Source organism: Bombus affinis, chromosome 11 (genome assembly GCF_024516045.1).
Source record: "Bombus affinis isolate iyBomAffi1 chromosome 11, iyBomAffi1.2, whole genome shotgun sequence".
Lineage (NCBI taxonomy): Eukaryota > Metazoa > Arthropoda > Insecta > Hymenoptera > Apidae > Bombus > Bombus affinis.
The window spans coordinates 1524973-1540651 of NC_066354.1; the positions used below are offsets into that span (position 1 = coordinate 1524973).

A 15679-nucleotide genomic window follows, 5' to 3' on the forward strand; every position below is an offset into this window, starting at 1 on the left:
CCCGTGTCACGAGATCGATCCACGCTCTCTCTGATCCTTGTTTACAATCTAAACAATTGGCGCACAAGATTAGTTATGCTACATACCAGTATGTTAAAAAATGAAGAATATAAGTAAATAGATATGATAATAAGAATGGTTCCATCGTGTCAAAAACATAAATATATAGATTTTCAGTTTTTTAGTAAAAAACGGAGCTAAATTCTTTTCCTTTTCTTTAACTTTAATACATAGATTAGGATTATGAATGTAACAATGTAACAACGATAATTATACTGCAATTTTAATTCATATTTTCAAGACTTATTTGGTTGTAATATAATCAACCGAATCATATATTCATGATATTAGCATATAAAAGACGATATAATATTGTCAATGAATAAAATTGTATACATTTCGATATCTGTAAGACAGACTATTATTAAATATAAATACAATACATTATATCCTCCCATATGCTAATTATAATTTGTTGTACATACAGATTTTTTCTTTATGTATCTGGTTTGGACATTTTCTTACTCGCATTTACCTAAATTATTTTTCAATATACAGGAATAATTATCAACTTGATTTTAAATACCTGGAGGAAACGTCAAGAAAAGGTTAGAGAATGTGGCGAAGCCATACCTAGGCTTCGACGTTACTGTGTATTAATGCTGAACAACTGTTTTAGCTTTTACTCTACGGATCGGGGATAACGGAGGAAAGGCACGACATACCAAAACTCCGTGTCGTGATCCCAGGCGAAACTTAAGAAGAAACTATCAAATATCAAGGTGAAGCGTACGAGAACAAACATCCAATGACCAACAAATTATCATGAATGATTTGAGCAATTGTAATTCCTTACTATACACAAACTTTTAATACATAATTATATTATATATTAAAATCCAAATATATTACAAATCCAGCTAATCCGTTAAGTACTACATACATATAATCTAATAATAAATGAAATATTTGCATTGTGAAGTTAATTTAATTTTCTTTTAGACATCTTTATTTCGCAACTTCAAAAATTAATCGTTTTACAATACTAAACAACACTAGATATCGCTTAGTTTAATAACATCATCTGAAACAGAAACAGTATAGATAACCGATACTCGAAGGGAATATGTCCAAAAAATAAATTTGTTTAAAGACCCGTTATGCCCGGTAGTGAATAATTAGTAGGCACTCAGCGTACTTGTTCAAAAAGTCATTCAAACACAGTGGTCTCGAGCCGTTCCTGAGCCGTCGTAAAGAGAGAGGGACTAACTACTTGCCTACAAAATGGGGGTTCGGCATACCGTACATTCACCGTATGGTCTTCACCTCAGTTTTATCGACGTTCTTCCTTGTTTTTCTCGTTCCCTCTCTTTTCCTCGTTCCAATGATGTTTGACGCTCGTTACGCTTATACGTCCATGCATACCTTCCTACCATCCCTCACTCGATAACCGTGTCAACATCGAATTTCTGCCATACCATGCGAATTGACTGTAGCCGACCTCCTGCACAGGATTCGGAATATTCGTTATAGTGGCATATATAAATCTATGATTTATTTAAGATTCATAACTTTTTAAAAATTCTTTTTATCTCTTTCATTCCTAACGATTACTATAAATCCGCATTCATGTAATAAACTGCACATACTAGCGCCGTCTAAAGTTAGCGCTCAGTAAACGGTACCGATTGCGCGACGCCTGTAGTAACCTGTAGCACAGTCGGTGCCTTATAGTAATCGTGCTAATATTGCGTTTAATTACGTATTAGTAAAATGGTTTTTACGTTTTTCTCAGTCTCCAGTGTTTGTGTAATATTAATACAATATATATTATACAATATATATATTAATACAATAATACAGAAGAAGCATACTCCTGCAGAAGTACGTAAAAAACGGTTAATGTAAGATATTTTTTAAGATAAGAGAATGGCGGCATCAAAGGGACTAATCGTCTGTGAACGTATCCTGAATGAGAGAACATTCTTTGCTTTCGCCGATATTCCAGAATGTAAATCGTAAAACCGGTTTTAAAGTCAAACGCGTCCCGAAAATTTTAGAGAAAGAAGGACTGTTTAACGTCTTCGATAGTGGACCAGATTCAGTGATGAGTTTCATTGCATAAGCACTTGTTAGGATACTTAAACTATGTGACAATTAGTGAGAAATTATACCGAAAGAACTGTCGGTATCATGGTAATTACAACGATAGTCGTTAGATGGAACTCGTGTATACCGCGCAATACATGTTTAATTTAAATTGCCAGTTTATAATAAATAAAGATTAAATTCTTTATTATGCCATCTCTTTTACAGATATTATGTTATAAAGTATTTATAGTATGATATATTGTATATAATCAATAAGACAATATACATTTTCGTTACTTTTTTAATTATACACAAATGCATTTTGAAAGTTAAATTAATAATTTAATTTATCATTTATTTTATATCTAATATTTGAAGAAATTTGTTATCTTTTATTTATATTACTGTTTTGCTTTTAATTGTATATTGTTAACTTTGACGCAATTTATTAATTTTTCCTTTATTGTATTAATTCTATGAGAATATATATGGAACTACCAGTATTTGTTAGCTTAAAAAAAGTTCGTTGTTGAGCAAAAGAGTTACGTTATAGGTCTCCAAAGTATAACCGTGTATTCTTTTAACATCCTTAGTAACATAAAAAGCCATTATAAAGCTATTTTTTTTATAAAGCATATTTTTTTTTATAAAGATATTGCTTAATAATTAATAACATTTTATAAAAATATTATTATTACATTTAATTTTTCATATTTCATATTTTGTTTTACTATACAAATTAATTTTATAACAAATATTTTTATGACAGATGGTTATATTAACATTAAAATATTTTGAATGAGATAATTCTTTTCATTGTAAACATTTGTACTGTAAACACAATGTACTGAGCAGTATCGACTTATAGTGCAACACGTCAGTGGCGGACCAGGAGCATTTTCTGATGAAAGGAGTCAAAATGCGTAGAAATACATAAATGTTATTATTGAACCTTCTTTTACAAAATTTAAAATTTGTTTGTAATTTATATTCTAGTATCTCTAAAATAAGGCGATTGCCCCTTTAGCTACCCTCCCGCCCTCTGAATCCGTCACTGGAACACGTGAGGTTAGAAATCATCTTCCTTAAAGTACAGGTTTTTCTCACGGAATACTCGACCGATTGTACCTTCATTAACATCTTCCAACATAACGACCATTCAAATTCCATGCGTACTATTTAAATGCCATGGCAATAAGAACATACTTATTCATTCTTCGATATCAGTTCCCATCACGAACAATTTCGAAGACTAATTTTACTATTACAATATCTAAAAACCATCCATTATACTATCGAATTTCATAAGTCGATCAAACAATGAAAGATATGGTCTATAAATCAATTTACTTAAATTTCCCGGTAACCATATATAAGGTATACTACGAGAAAATGTGCGCAAGTACGAGCTATCAGATACGCATGTGTACTTTGTTACTTTGTACCTCATGCACAAGTTTCGTTTTGCGTCTCGTCTCGTCCGGACGCATCATTCGATTGATCGCGAAACTCAGCCAGCGGCATTCCGTGAATTTCAAGGGAAATTTCGTGAATGAAACAGCTGTAGTGCGTTCTAAGCACATTGTTATTAGTAAACACCGTACACGTTTATCGTCTAAGAAACGCTTTAAAGCAAGCGATATGTCACTGTTCGCCTGTTGCATACGTCAGGTGAGTTTTGTTATTCCCGCCCGTAAATTAACGCGATCTATTGAGTATACATAAGTATTCTACACAGGATAGTACATATGTATACAGTGAGTCATAATCAAAAACTGAATAACTTTAAAGACTTGATTTTTCCTCCTTTTCTTTCTTTCTTTTTTTTTTTCTTTTTATTTGAAAAGTTAAAAAGATCAGTTTGCTAGGTGACGTGTGAAAAGCTTTGACAATTTCATCAAAATCGGTTAATGTCGTTATGAGCTACAAACGATTAAAAATGATGAGAATCACAATTTTTCACGATTTCCCGCCTATAGCTAACCGTAATAAATTTAAATATGCTTACACCTTTCGATGCCTGTTTCCCCATCAAGCGATTTCGATATTTTTAGTATAGATATGTATAACTGACATAAACGTGTTCTTTAAATCTCCATTACAGGCCCCGATAGAAAAGTTGTAAAAGGTGACCATTACTATTTCCTTCGCGATTTTAACCAATTGCAAGTTTTTCAACATTTTTCTGACACGTCATTTAGTAAACTAATTCTATTAACTTCACAAAAAGGTCAAGTCGTCTGATTCGGTTTTAAAAACGTTATTCTTATATTTATAAGGGTGCACGAGTTAGACCGTGACACACTGTATACTTATCAGGAAATTCAAATAGCATCGAATAAACATATAGAAGAGAAACATGGTGTATTGTTATACATATTGAATTGTGTGCTCTATTTCGTTTACACGCGCTTCATTGTGCGCGCTTTATTCGTTTGAAGAAGTTATTATTGGAAGGAAATATTTTTCTTATGGAGATGATGAATTATTGTTAATAATAGATTTTTTCTTTTGTTTTAGAAGGAATTAGTGAAATATGGTATCAAAGAAGTATTACGTCTTATGTTATCGTATCTTATCTTATCATCTTTCGTAATATACTTTATTTTCAAAAATAATATTTTTTAAGCCATTGTGTTTAAGAATCAATAGGATAGCAAAATTAAAATAAACAATCATTGTAATCGAATCGTTAGAAGAATGTATAACAGCGGCAAGTGCGCAATTATAGCGAATCTACCAATATTACGTCTCGCTGATTCCAGCATTTATCACGTACGTGCGATTTGCTTGTTGAATCCAATCTTGTGGCTTTATTTACATAGTGACGTATAGCGTGTACTGTTGTATTTGCAAAGTTCGTTTCATTTGCAATTAACGAAAATCTTAATAAATCGCTCGTTCCTATTTTTAAACAAACTATTTTCTCGATTCTTGAAATTCTTCTAAATAATTGTTAAAAATATCTTTCCATTGACGGAAATACCTTTCTTATTCTCTCTAGATAATAAATACAAGGGGAAACGATGTATATTGGAAATTGATTGAATTCAGAGATAAAAAGAACAATGAGAACAACAGCGTTTCATTGGAATTCATCAAAGACAGGCTGCAACTGGCAGAAGTTTGAACGAGTAACAGAACAAGAAGAAATCGCTTGTTTACCAGAAAATAAAAAAAAAAAAATCGGTGCTGTGTCGATTTTTCCATGGCCGCGGGCTAGCCTTAATTCTTGCTCACCCCTGTCGCTCAGGTGGCAGAATCGGTAAACAGAAAAATGAAGTTTACTTCGCGTTGCGGGGCTGTCGGGGGCTCGGAGCTCGTTCAGCGTAACTCGCTAGGGTGAACGGTTACATTTTCCGCTACTTAACGGATTTCATGCTCAAGTATCAAAGAGATCGCGTCCTTGCTCTAATCAGCGCGCGTATTAATAGAATGCGACTTTGGTTTTGCAAATTTTCTTCGGAACCTTGCGTGTCTCTATTATTCCGCGCAACTTATAACGCTCCAAAAGAAACTTATTTGAAATACAGTTAAAGAAAGAAAAAAGAAAAAAATTTACAAAAATGTCGGGTCTTTCCGATTGCAAGGGAAAAGTTAAGGACGACACGCTTCTGGTCAAGGGATTCGGTCGATCAACGTACAAAGGTTTAATTATACTCGAGCCGTTCTTTTTTTAAGTCGACCACGCTCGTCAGGTTTCAGAACCGTGATTTATCGATCCGAACGAGAATTTCACTCAGCATAAATCATTATCGCGTAAATATTTTCGCAGCCGTTTGATTTTTTGATTTTACGTAATTTTACAGAATCAACGACAGATGGAAGATACTCGTCAACAGGTGTTGTTGAAGGAACCACCGGAAATATCGTGGGAGAACACGCTTGGCGCTCCGGATGGCGTTCCATTTGACGATGACACCAAGGAATTACTCAGAAGATGCATCGATGTATCGACATCCACACCCACCACTCTGCCGCAAATCATTGAGCGAAGCGAGGCGTTTCCTATAAACTTTCCTATTAACACCGTAAGATGTTCCACGCTGAGAGACAGGGGAATTAGCACAAACACCCTTGAGGTTGGACTATTAAATTTTTCTTACAAACTATCATTTATTTTATAACACTATTGTAATATTATATTTGTTTCTCTTCAATTCTTATTACTAAACTACGGATGTTTATGCATTCATGGAAGATTAAAGATTTATGGAAAATGCAAAGAATACACATAGTATGCAAAAATATATAAAGTGTCCGAATTATAGTAATTTCAATAACGTTATAGTATTTAATGAATGAAACAAATCTCTGCTTATACTTGCGTTCATAAAAATTTGAATTTGCATAAACATCCGCGGTCTAAATTATTATTTCCATTATGTGTAAGATTTTACGAAACAGATTCAATTGCAGATGAACGCGAATTCGGTTTATCCTGTGATACACGAAGCAATGTTACCATTGTTAGCTCGATGGTTGAAGCATAAACGGCTCTATGGTAGTGCAATCGAGAGAGCCATGTATAAAGATATGGGCTTGGTACAATTCATTCACCGTTTGCTAGAAAAGCGAGCCGTGCATTTCTATGGATCTGATGATCGATGGAAATTAATCGACGGTAAGACAGGCGTGGACGGATGGGAAAATGTTGGCACGGATCACGAGAAAGAACCACTGGTTAGTTATCTGTCTTGCTTAAACATGGTAATTTTTTAAAAGATTACCTAAACATCTTTTAGTTTCATTGAATACAAGAATTTCATTAAAAATAGTTATTACTTTGAAAATAACCGTAACCATCGGAATTTTGTTACTAATAGGTATTAACGAAATGTTTGTCATACGATGAGATCAAATTGTCCGCGATGATGGCGATGTCTTCCCACACAGAATTCATAAACGACGGCTCGCGCGAGAACAGAGGCGTCGTGAGTACCGATCCAGACTCTGTACAGCCGAGAGGAGTCATTATAGGTGTCGTGGGAACAAGGTTTTCTATGTTTATTTAACGCTCATCGTTAATAAAGCTAAATACGTAAAAATATACTTACATATTTGTGGAAGCTCGTATTATTTACACTTTCTGCTGATTGTTTGCAGATTTGAACGCCCACGCTTTATGGAATACCAGGACATCCTTATTACTCCTCTGCAAAATACTGCCGAGAATGGGTGAGTTGTAAACTTTATCATGCAGAATGCACAAAAAGCTAATCTGTCGTACATCTTGATTTTAATGTGTTCGTTTTTAACGTTCTTTTTTGTAAATAATTTCTTTCTCAGGTTGATGTTTAGCGAGTCTTGTCTATTTGAGTGTTATAGACATTTAGTAAAAGTTATAGCATATCTTTAAATTGATCAGGTATTAATAATTATATATTTTTTGTTGTGCGAAAAAGTTTTTTCAAAAGATTGTAAAAGATCATCTAGTGCGCGGCAACAAAATTCTGCAAAAATAACGAACAAAACTGTAGTTTAAAAAACGCTGTTCCATTACGTTATGGCAAATGCTTATTCTATATTTAAAATGAAAAATGTTTGCATAGCATTTAATAAAGAATTGTGAATACTTGGTGATATCTGTATAACAGATACGGGCCGCAAACAGCTGGAAGCTCGGAAGAGATACGTGGGCTGCGAGTTTTATGGGCCAAATTTTATGGCGAGGAATACCATCCGCTGTACGAGGAAACGCTGAAACGAATTAAATCAAAAGAAAACAGAAGATATCTCTCGTTGATAAGTCAAACAGTCTTCGATATCGAGAATTACATGAAAAGGACACTGCTCACCGTAGAAATCATACTTCTCGAAGCAAATACACGAGCGGAGAAGCAAAACACGACTGCTTTCTTACACGTTGTCGGCTTTGGCCTCGGTTAGTAAGAAAAACTTCAAAATTCAAATTCAAAGTTATTTAACCTCGTGAAATATTTGTAATTCAACGCCATAACTTTATAAGCGTTTTAAATTTCCGTAACAAGGAAAAATATTTTCAGGGGTATGGAGACTTACTCAAGAGCAAGAAGTATATTTTTTAAAGACTTTCGAGATCGCCCTTAGGAAAATGAACAAGAAACTGAGATACGTATCCGATATAATGTTCGCGTATTTCCAACAGCGGAAGTGCGGCGACGCTGGAAACGGCGATTATCTTGGAGGTTTGCTACCAATCTCAATTCTCGGCTATTTAGCACAGACAATTAGTACAAAGAGCATATCATTTTCCAGATATAAGAATTCACTTCGCTCTCAGGGAACCTCATAGCAAACTATTCAGAGCCTCGGACGCGAATAAACTTCTCGTAGTGACGTACGCGTGGGATGGAAACGCTTTGCCAGGTTGTCGAAAAATTTCCATTAATTAAAATCATGTTTGTCATTAATAATAATAATAATAACAGCTTCGTAATTTTAAGCGTGCTTTCCATTAAAATTATCGTTAAATCTAATTATGCAGGGTGGTTGCTAAAATCAATCGCTTAACTCGTAGGAAACGAATTCTGGAGCGGGCATTTGACATCGAGTGGAGATTCAGCGGCAGCGTGTAGTACTCAAATCGCAGAATTGCATACTTTCAGAATAAATCCTCGAGCATGTGGAGCCAGCTTGCACATTGCATCTGCGCAGCATGGTATTTTGCATATATCAGATTACGCGAAGCTACACCTTGCTTAGGTGAATTATCTTTCATGTTAACTCGTAATTGGTCGATAATCATTTATGATCGGGAAAGGAGTATAACAATAACGAGGATTTACAATTTCTAAATCCAGGAAAGGGCTGGCCCATTGGGCACCGGTCAGCGAAGACCATCACGATCTCCACGTAGTCAAAGAAGTCGTAGCGCAGATGTCGATTGCTTGAAGAAATACACAGAAAGACGAGTCGAGGAGAGAAGACACACAGAGATACCAGATACGAGCAAGCTCGATCCCTCCAAATGGGTCCCATTGCCGAAAAATATCACGCGAATCCAACCAGCGTTGAAAAAAGCGCAACAGTCGTCGAGAGACGAAGAGAAACGACGTTCGGTGTCGAGCGAAACCGAGGAATCCATAGCGGATAGCACAACGGACATGGGTACACCAAAGAAATTGTCTCCTACAAAAGAAGAAGAAACGACGAAGGGAGCCGAAGAAAAGAAAAACGATACGTCCTCGCCAGCCTCATACAGACAGACGGCCGGCAGAAGTCATAGCGCGGACGTCAGCCACTTAAAGAAAGAGAAACTAGTCGAAGAACGAAGGCATACGGAATGCAGCGACCCCAGAACGATCGCCACGAGGTTGACAGAGCACATTTTCCTAGTCAAAAAGAAACCAATGCCGTGAACGAATCGATTAAAGCCGCGTACACTCGTGATAAATACCGAGGTGTTGCACTAATTATATTAATCACTAGAGGTTAACTATATTGTCATGAAAATTATATGTACATAGAATAGTAATAATTTAATGTCGGTCGTTGTGTGGATAGAAATGTATATGGCACAACACCAAAAAGAACAAAAAATAATAATGATAATGCAGCTCTCGTTTATTCGGTAAATATAATGCATACGTATAATATGTAAGAGGAATAAGATAAAAAAACAAAACGTTTGATTAACTGACCATTTCTGGCGCTTAAACAAAATGTATCGAGTCTCGACACACTGGATTTCTGATACCAAATACCTTTAGGTGGCTACCGCAAATTAACACCTCAAGGTTCCGCTACGATGCATCCCCGTTCGCAAGGATCAGCAACAGCTGCGAAATCACGAAAAACGCCGCAACCAGATGGATGACGTTCGTCAAGAATCCATCCCCTTGTCCAATACCGCGAATGAACACGGAAAGAAAGCCTTCCGCGACGGAAGCGTGTCACGCGACTGACGGATCACAGCTTAAAAGCGTTAAAAGCGAATCGCCCAAGTGGGAGCCGCTACGAAAATTCGCGCCAATGGCGTCGAAGACGAGTGCCGAGTCTAGTCCAAGACAAGGTAATCAATATAAGTACGATTCTTACAAGAGGAACTTCAGAATCAAATTGTTCTGGAAAAAATGTTCTCTCAATTGGATACGACCCCAGGAAGAAATTCAAAGTCTTATATATCTTACATGTAAACGTCGTCAAGCTTTAGTCATCATTGAATGATTCGCTTCAATACTTAAACATCTGGCAATGTGTGATTTTTGTAAGCTCTAAATGTATTTTACTCATAATCGATTAGCCATCTGCAACTGAAATTACAGTTATGTTTATTTTACGTATAGACCCACCATCGCACCAAATTTTATTGAAATGGGGGGGGGGAAGACAAGTCTGAAGCTCTTCTTGTTATAAAGGATACGGAAAAATTTACATTGTTCCAAATATGGAAAATTAACATAATTAATTGCAGATAAATCGGACTCAAGTCGAGATTCGCCAACGACCAAGCGTTCCCCTGACGCCAATGAACAATCGAAAAGGCTTACCCAACGCATGCGAGATCTATACGACTTCAAAACAGAAAACGAGTGGCCGAAAAGGGCGATAAATGCTCGACGTGGGAACACGTGGATAAGTAAAAGCAGCAGCGAAGAGGAAAGGACTAGTCTATCTGCTCGTAGAAATAGCCAAGATTTGGAGTTTAATGATAGAATGAACGTGATCAAGGTAAGCATAAACTATAGAACACATTCCAGTTCTATACATTCTTATTGCATTCTTATTGAAAATGTCGCAGCTGAAGGATACGAAGGTACAGTCTGACCACCAAGAACCCAAACGACCAAGGACTCCAAAGAAAGATGGACCACATCCAAGTACTTCCTCCGACGTTTACAACAGTGAGTACGAGGAACGTTTAAGAAAGTTCAACGAGAGACTCCGATACAGCGAAGATCTAGGTTTGGCGAAGCCAAAGATCAAGGAAAGGCGAACCTACTCCGATGACTACGACGAAAAAGCTCGTCGTGCATCCACCCGATCAAATACAGGAAGTTCGGTGCGCTCGACGCGGACAGATTCGATTCGACTGACGCGTGCTGAAGGTTCGATTCGATCGGTGAGATCGACGCGCTCGGAAGATTCACCAAGAAGTCGATTTCAAGCCGAGAAGAAGAGGCCTTCGGACGCTAGTACCAAATCCAGGGGAAGTTATGCTGAAGTATCTCCTGTAACTCCTACGAAAAAAGAGTCCCGCCCAAGCGACGCGAGTTACGTTAGCGTGGCCAACTATTCGGCTAAAAGAGCAAGCGTGGACTGCAAGAGCAGCAGACAAATGGTGGAACTTCCGCCACGAAGAGCTTTCAGTCAAACGGAAGAGAGACCAGCGACGCCTGTTCCGCCGATAGAATGGAACGACGATCGTTACGCGGCTGCTCGTCTCAAACAGACCTCCGAACGCCAGAAGAGGGACAGTACGAGATATAAGGTGTACCTGACGTAAGATGGGTGGAGAAATGGTTATTTTTGATTAACACGATGAATAAGTAGAATCTTCGTCGATGTATCGAGGACGTTTTTGAAAAATTTGATTCCTCAGTGAATTCTCTTCGACAGAACTGATTATTTGTGGGAAGTTATAGATATAAAAAATGTTGTGAGAGAGGTGATCGAAGGTAGACGAGATATAAAAAGATACGTGAGTTTGATAAATTTACGTTCAATAATTTATTTCGTCAGCCCGTGGTCGTTAGTAAGACAGTTGTTCTAATCAAATGTTACACACGTAGTCGTTGGAAGTTCACTAGCACCTGAAATTCTCCCTTTTGCCACAATTCGGTGTCAAATTTTTGAATATGTGTGCCGTACGCCGGAAATGGTGTTTTATATATGGAGGATTCTTGTAAGAGTATAATTTATGACGATATCGTCGAACGGTATGCAGCTATTCAATCATGATTTTGAAAGGAATCGATATCCTTTATGAAGTTTCAAATGAAATTGATTTCCAATAATTATTGTACGACGTTGAAAAACGTTGCATTACTTCATGTACGATCGCGACAGAATGTAAAACGTAAAAGAAAAGTGTACCTAATACCGTACAAGTAATATGTAATACGATTTAACTAATAAAATATTCTTTAAAAAAAAAAGATGACATCTCAATCATCTTGATTTTACACGAAGAAACATCACGATCCTTCGCACCTTAAACTCACGGTACTATCAAAACAACTTATTCTAGACTAGATTGCACTTAAAAAACAAACTTACAATTTTGTAACTTACGATCCTATCCCGAATAACAAACCCGTAAATCAAACCATAAACGAACAAATAAATTAGGTCTAATTTATCGAAATCGAAGTTATCTCTTAAAATTACGGGCTTTCAAACATATCGATCGATTACTCCTGCAAGAACAGTTTCAATTGATGAAAGAAAGCTATTTTCAAAAATTCACACGATCGTCCATCTTATTTACGCTCGATATTTCGAAAATCGCTACGAAATCCTGCACTAGAGTCTTTAACGAACATCTTTACCCTCTTCCTTGTGGGTATCCCGTGCACCGAGGACGTCAAAGATTTACAATCTCTGCTTTGCCCGGATAATTGTTCCTCTTCCTCTTTCTCGATTTTTGGCCTCTTCTGGCCAGAATTTACCGCACTTCCGCTAATAGTGGACGCGCTACTCGTTACAGAAACACTCGGCGAACAATTTGTTAGAATACTCGAGCTAGTTACGACCTGAGCGTTTATTTGAGGCGACTTTGGAAAGGTGGAAGATCGCGAACCAGACAAAGATCGCGTCAAACTTCCGTTGGTCAACGCGGTTGGCGGAAGAGGATTTTGTGCAACGACCGTTGACGGTGTCATGCTTCTTTTGCACGCAGCATTTGTTATACTGTGACCAGAAGGCGCGATCATTAACAAATTGTTTCCGTTCTTATCACACACTACGTGAGATATCGGATGCTGTGGTTGTTTTTGGCTACTGAAGCTCGTTCTGTACGCGTGGTTCTCGCTTGTATGCTTCTCCTGTTTCAAGTATGATGTCGAGGATTTTATGAGATAACCCGTTGAATTGTGAGTGGCAAGATTGGGCTCGCATTTGATTCGGACCTCGTGTTGCGTCACTTCGTTTCGTTCTTGCGCCTTTTGCCATTCCAGAACGTTGCTTAGCAGTCGTATGTACCTATAAAATATGGAGTTTTAGATCATGGAGTAAATATTATTAATATTACTATAATAGTAAATATTGTTACTATTTATGGAGAATGTATGTTACTATTTATGTAGCACATAGAACGTAGAATCTCAAATTGAAGCACATAGGTCTATAATAACGAGCAGTTTTCGAGATCTCTCACTTTGAACACAAAAAATAACACAATTTATGTTTGTGTTTGCACTATCTTTGACAATTAATTTCTTAGACTGTTAAGTCGCTATAAACAAAAAATAAGTTTCATTGTTCATATGTGATACTGTAACATAGTGTAAAAGGATATGTACATATATCATTGTGCACTCACAGTCCAACAATCAACGATATAAATTGTTTATTGTTAAAATTTACCGAATCGCCATTCGTAAGATCTCATTCTTGGATAGTTTCTTATCCGGTGGATGAGTAGGCACCAATTTTCGAAGCTCGGCAAAGGCTCCACTAACATTCTGTTGTCTCCAACGTTCACGGCTGTTCGTGAATAACTTTCGAACTCCCAAAGTCCCTACACGAGAAGTTGGTGAACCGAGGTGACCACTGCCGGAAGACGAAATGCCGTCTAGCTATGAAATTATTAGGAATTTTAAGGATCATCGGAACACAATTTTTCAATCGTATACATTTATAAATAGATTATGAGTATTTATATAAATTTATATTTTTATTAAAATTTCAATAAATAAATGGAATCTACACAGAGATTTGTGTCACTCGTTAAATATAATAACAAGTATTATACTTTGAATATTTTATATGTTTTTGTATATTATATGCATTCTATCAATTTTTGCGTCTATAAATTTTCCATAAATGCGTAAACAATCCGCAGTCTATTTATAAGAATTCTACTGTCACGCGTTTATATCGACGATTAACCTATTAAAGACCAAACAGTATATGAATTACCATAATTTTATAAACGCTGCAATTTCTTTAAATTTCATAAAGTTACGTAGAATCTCTGGGTAGAGAAGATAGCGAGGAAAAAAATATTAAATAAATCCTTGGAACGCCACAACGTTGGAAAGCAGTCTTTGATACAGTAAACTGATTGAAAGAGAAACTACGTTATCACAACGTTGGGCGATAGTTTAATGAGTTAAACTATCAAGCGATTTGTCAGCGTAATTCGCAATTAAGATCAATTAGAATTTCTGCTCACGGAATTGTTGCGATCTCGCCTTTTCTTGCCTTGGTCCTCTTCCTCGTCGGTATCATGGGAATAAAATTCATCCGAGAGCGTCGCTTCCTCCTCCGTGTCTCTCGACGTGCCAGAAGAATCGCCGACTTCCTCCGCGAGTTCTCCTTCGCCGGACAATATTGACTCCGCTGGAGAACCGTTCTCCGTGTCCACCGTTCCTCCAGCGCAGCCATTGTACGTCAGCATCGACTGCAATTTATTAATTAGACGTCTCGACTTCACTCGAATCATTCGTTGCAAGTTTTAACGCTACACCTTCCAACGATCATACGGTGGCTTCTATTAAACGTTCAGGTGGATTGCTTTGACCTTTTAATGTTTTTTCGGGACTTTTCTACACGCCTGACTAGAACAAACGATAGATGACAAAAGTCGCGGGAAATCTGGATGAATTATCGCGCACGAAATTAGACTATATAGGCGCCAACAGGATACTCCTATCGCGATCTCCCTCCGCACTTTCGTCCCTGACATTCAATAGATCTACGTCCGTGCATGGATGAGTTATTCTGTTGCACGAATCAAAGAGTTTATTTATTCCGTGAGGAAAAAATAATTGTTTAGTCATTTTTTACGGGCAGCTTCCATAGGTCTTCGAACACGAAGATACACTTATGTGCAAAAGTATCGGAAAATATCCATAGAATTTAGAAACTTTCGAGTATACAGAACTTCGTTTATGTTAACTCGTCGAGGACAGATAATTTGTATAACCGATAGCAGCCCAATAAATAGAAGTTCACGTACAACCGACTTGTGTTCGTTTGATCAGACACTAACTAAAATTTTGTTGCAATAAATGGAGCTCGTGTAAGCAAAGATCTACTAGATTGATGTTAAATCACAATCAAAAAAGCATATATATATGTTGACTATTGAATAGTTTGTACGATGTCTTGCGTGATTGTAACACTTACACGTGAACTTTTTAACTCGATAACACTACACTCTCTTGATAAAAGTTGAAAATTGTTAACACGAGATATTAATAATTTTTACACCACAGTAGACCTTACCATGTCTAAAGTTTAAAATCTAACTTCATTTACTTTCATGTAGACACGGCTAGTTTTGTAAAATGTTGATAGAACTTTCTCTTTATAAAACGGATTACGAGTCGTGGACACTTTGTCGGCAAATTTTCCAAGGTTACTGTCGTAGCTGATATTAAACCGACTGACGAGTCCAGACGGGCAGAATTAACTAATAGAAAGTGCAGTACAACCCCCG

The 15679-nt window shown here is 36.8% G+C and overlaps 3 protein-coding genes across 7 annotated transcripts; 2 read left to right on the plus strand and 1 right to left on the minus strand.

Annotated features, from left to right (window-relative positions):
* The first annotated feature begins 1720 nt into the window (after window positions 1–1720).
* LOC126922049 (uncharacterized) lies at window positions 1721–9077 on the plus strand. Of its 4 annotated transcripts, XM_050734239.1 has the most exons (12): window positions 3535–3762; window positions 4612–4866; window positions 5096–5356; window positions 5901–6173; window positions 6511–6774; window positions 6918–7087; window positions 7198–7269; window positions 7689–7975; window positions 8097–8258; window positions 8329–8439; window positions 8591–8775; window positions 8874–9077. In XM_050734239.1, exons 4-11 carry the CDS (start codon window positions 5913–5915, stop codon window positions 8773–8775), a joined length of 1512 nt encoding a protein of 503 aa, XP_050590196.1. In that variant the 5' UTR covers window positions 3535–3762; window positions 4612–4866; window positions 5096–5356; window positions 5901–5912; the 3' UTR covers window positions 8874–9077. The 4 variants fall into 4 exon arrangements, with proteins under 4 accessions (XP_050590195.1, XP_050590196.1, XP_050590197.1 ...); XM_050734240.1 differs by lacking the exon at window positions 4612–4866; XM_050734238.1 differs by lacking the exons at window positions 3535–3762; window positions 4612–4866; window positions 5096–5356 and adding an exon at window positions 1721–1884.
* LOC126921946 (muscle M-line assembly protein unc-89-like) lies at window positions 8821–12170 on the plus strand. The gene is made up of 5 exons (XM_050734029.1): window positions 8821–8835; window positions 8874–9385; window positions 9783–10084; window positions 10487–10743; window positions 10814–12170. Exons 1-5 carry the CDS (start codon window positions 8821–8823, stop codon window positions 11516–11518), a joined length of 1791 nt encoding a protein of 596 aa, XP_050589986.1. The 3' UTR covers window positions 11519–12170.
* On the minus strand, window positions 11719–15628 carry LOC126922066 (uncharacterized). 2 transcript variants are annotated; one of them, XM_050734265.1, is made up of 4 exons: window positions 15466–15628; window positions 14411–14638; window positions 13600–13811; window positions 11719–13215 (listed from the first exon to the last, which is right to left on the minus strand). In XM_050734265.1, exons 1-4 carry the CDS (start codon window positions 15466–15468, stop codon window positions 12495–12497), a joined length of 1164 nt encoding a protein of 387 aa, XP_050590222.1. In that variant the 5' UTR covers window positions 15469–15628; the 3' UTR covers window positions 11719–12494. The 2 variants fall into 2 exon arrangements, with proteins under 2 accessions (XP_050590222.1, XP_050590221.1); XM_050734264.1 differs by lacking the exon at window positions 15466–15628 and having other exon boundaries at window positions 14411–14895.
* Between the last annotated feature and the right edge of the window lie 51 nt (window positions 15629–15679).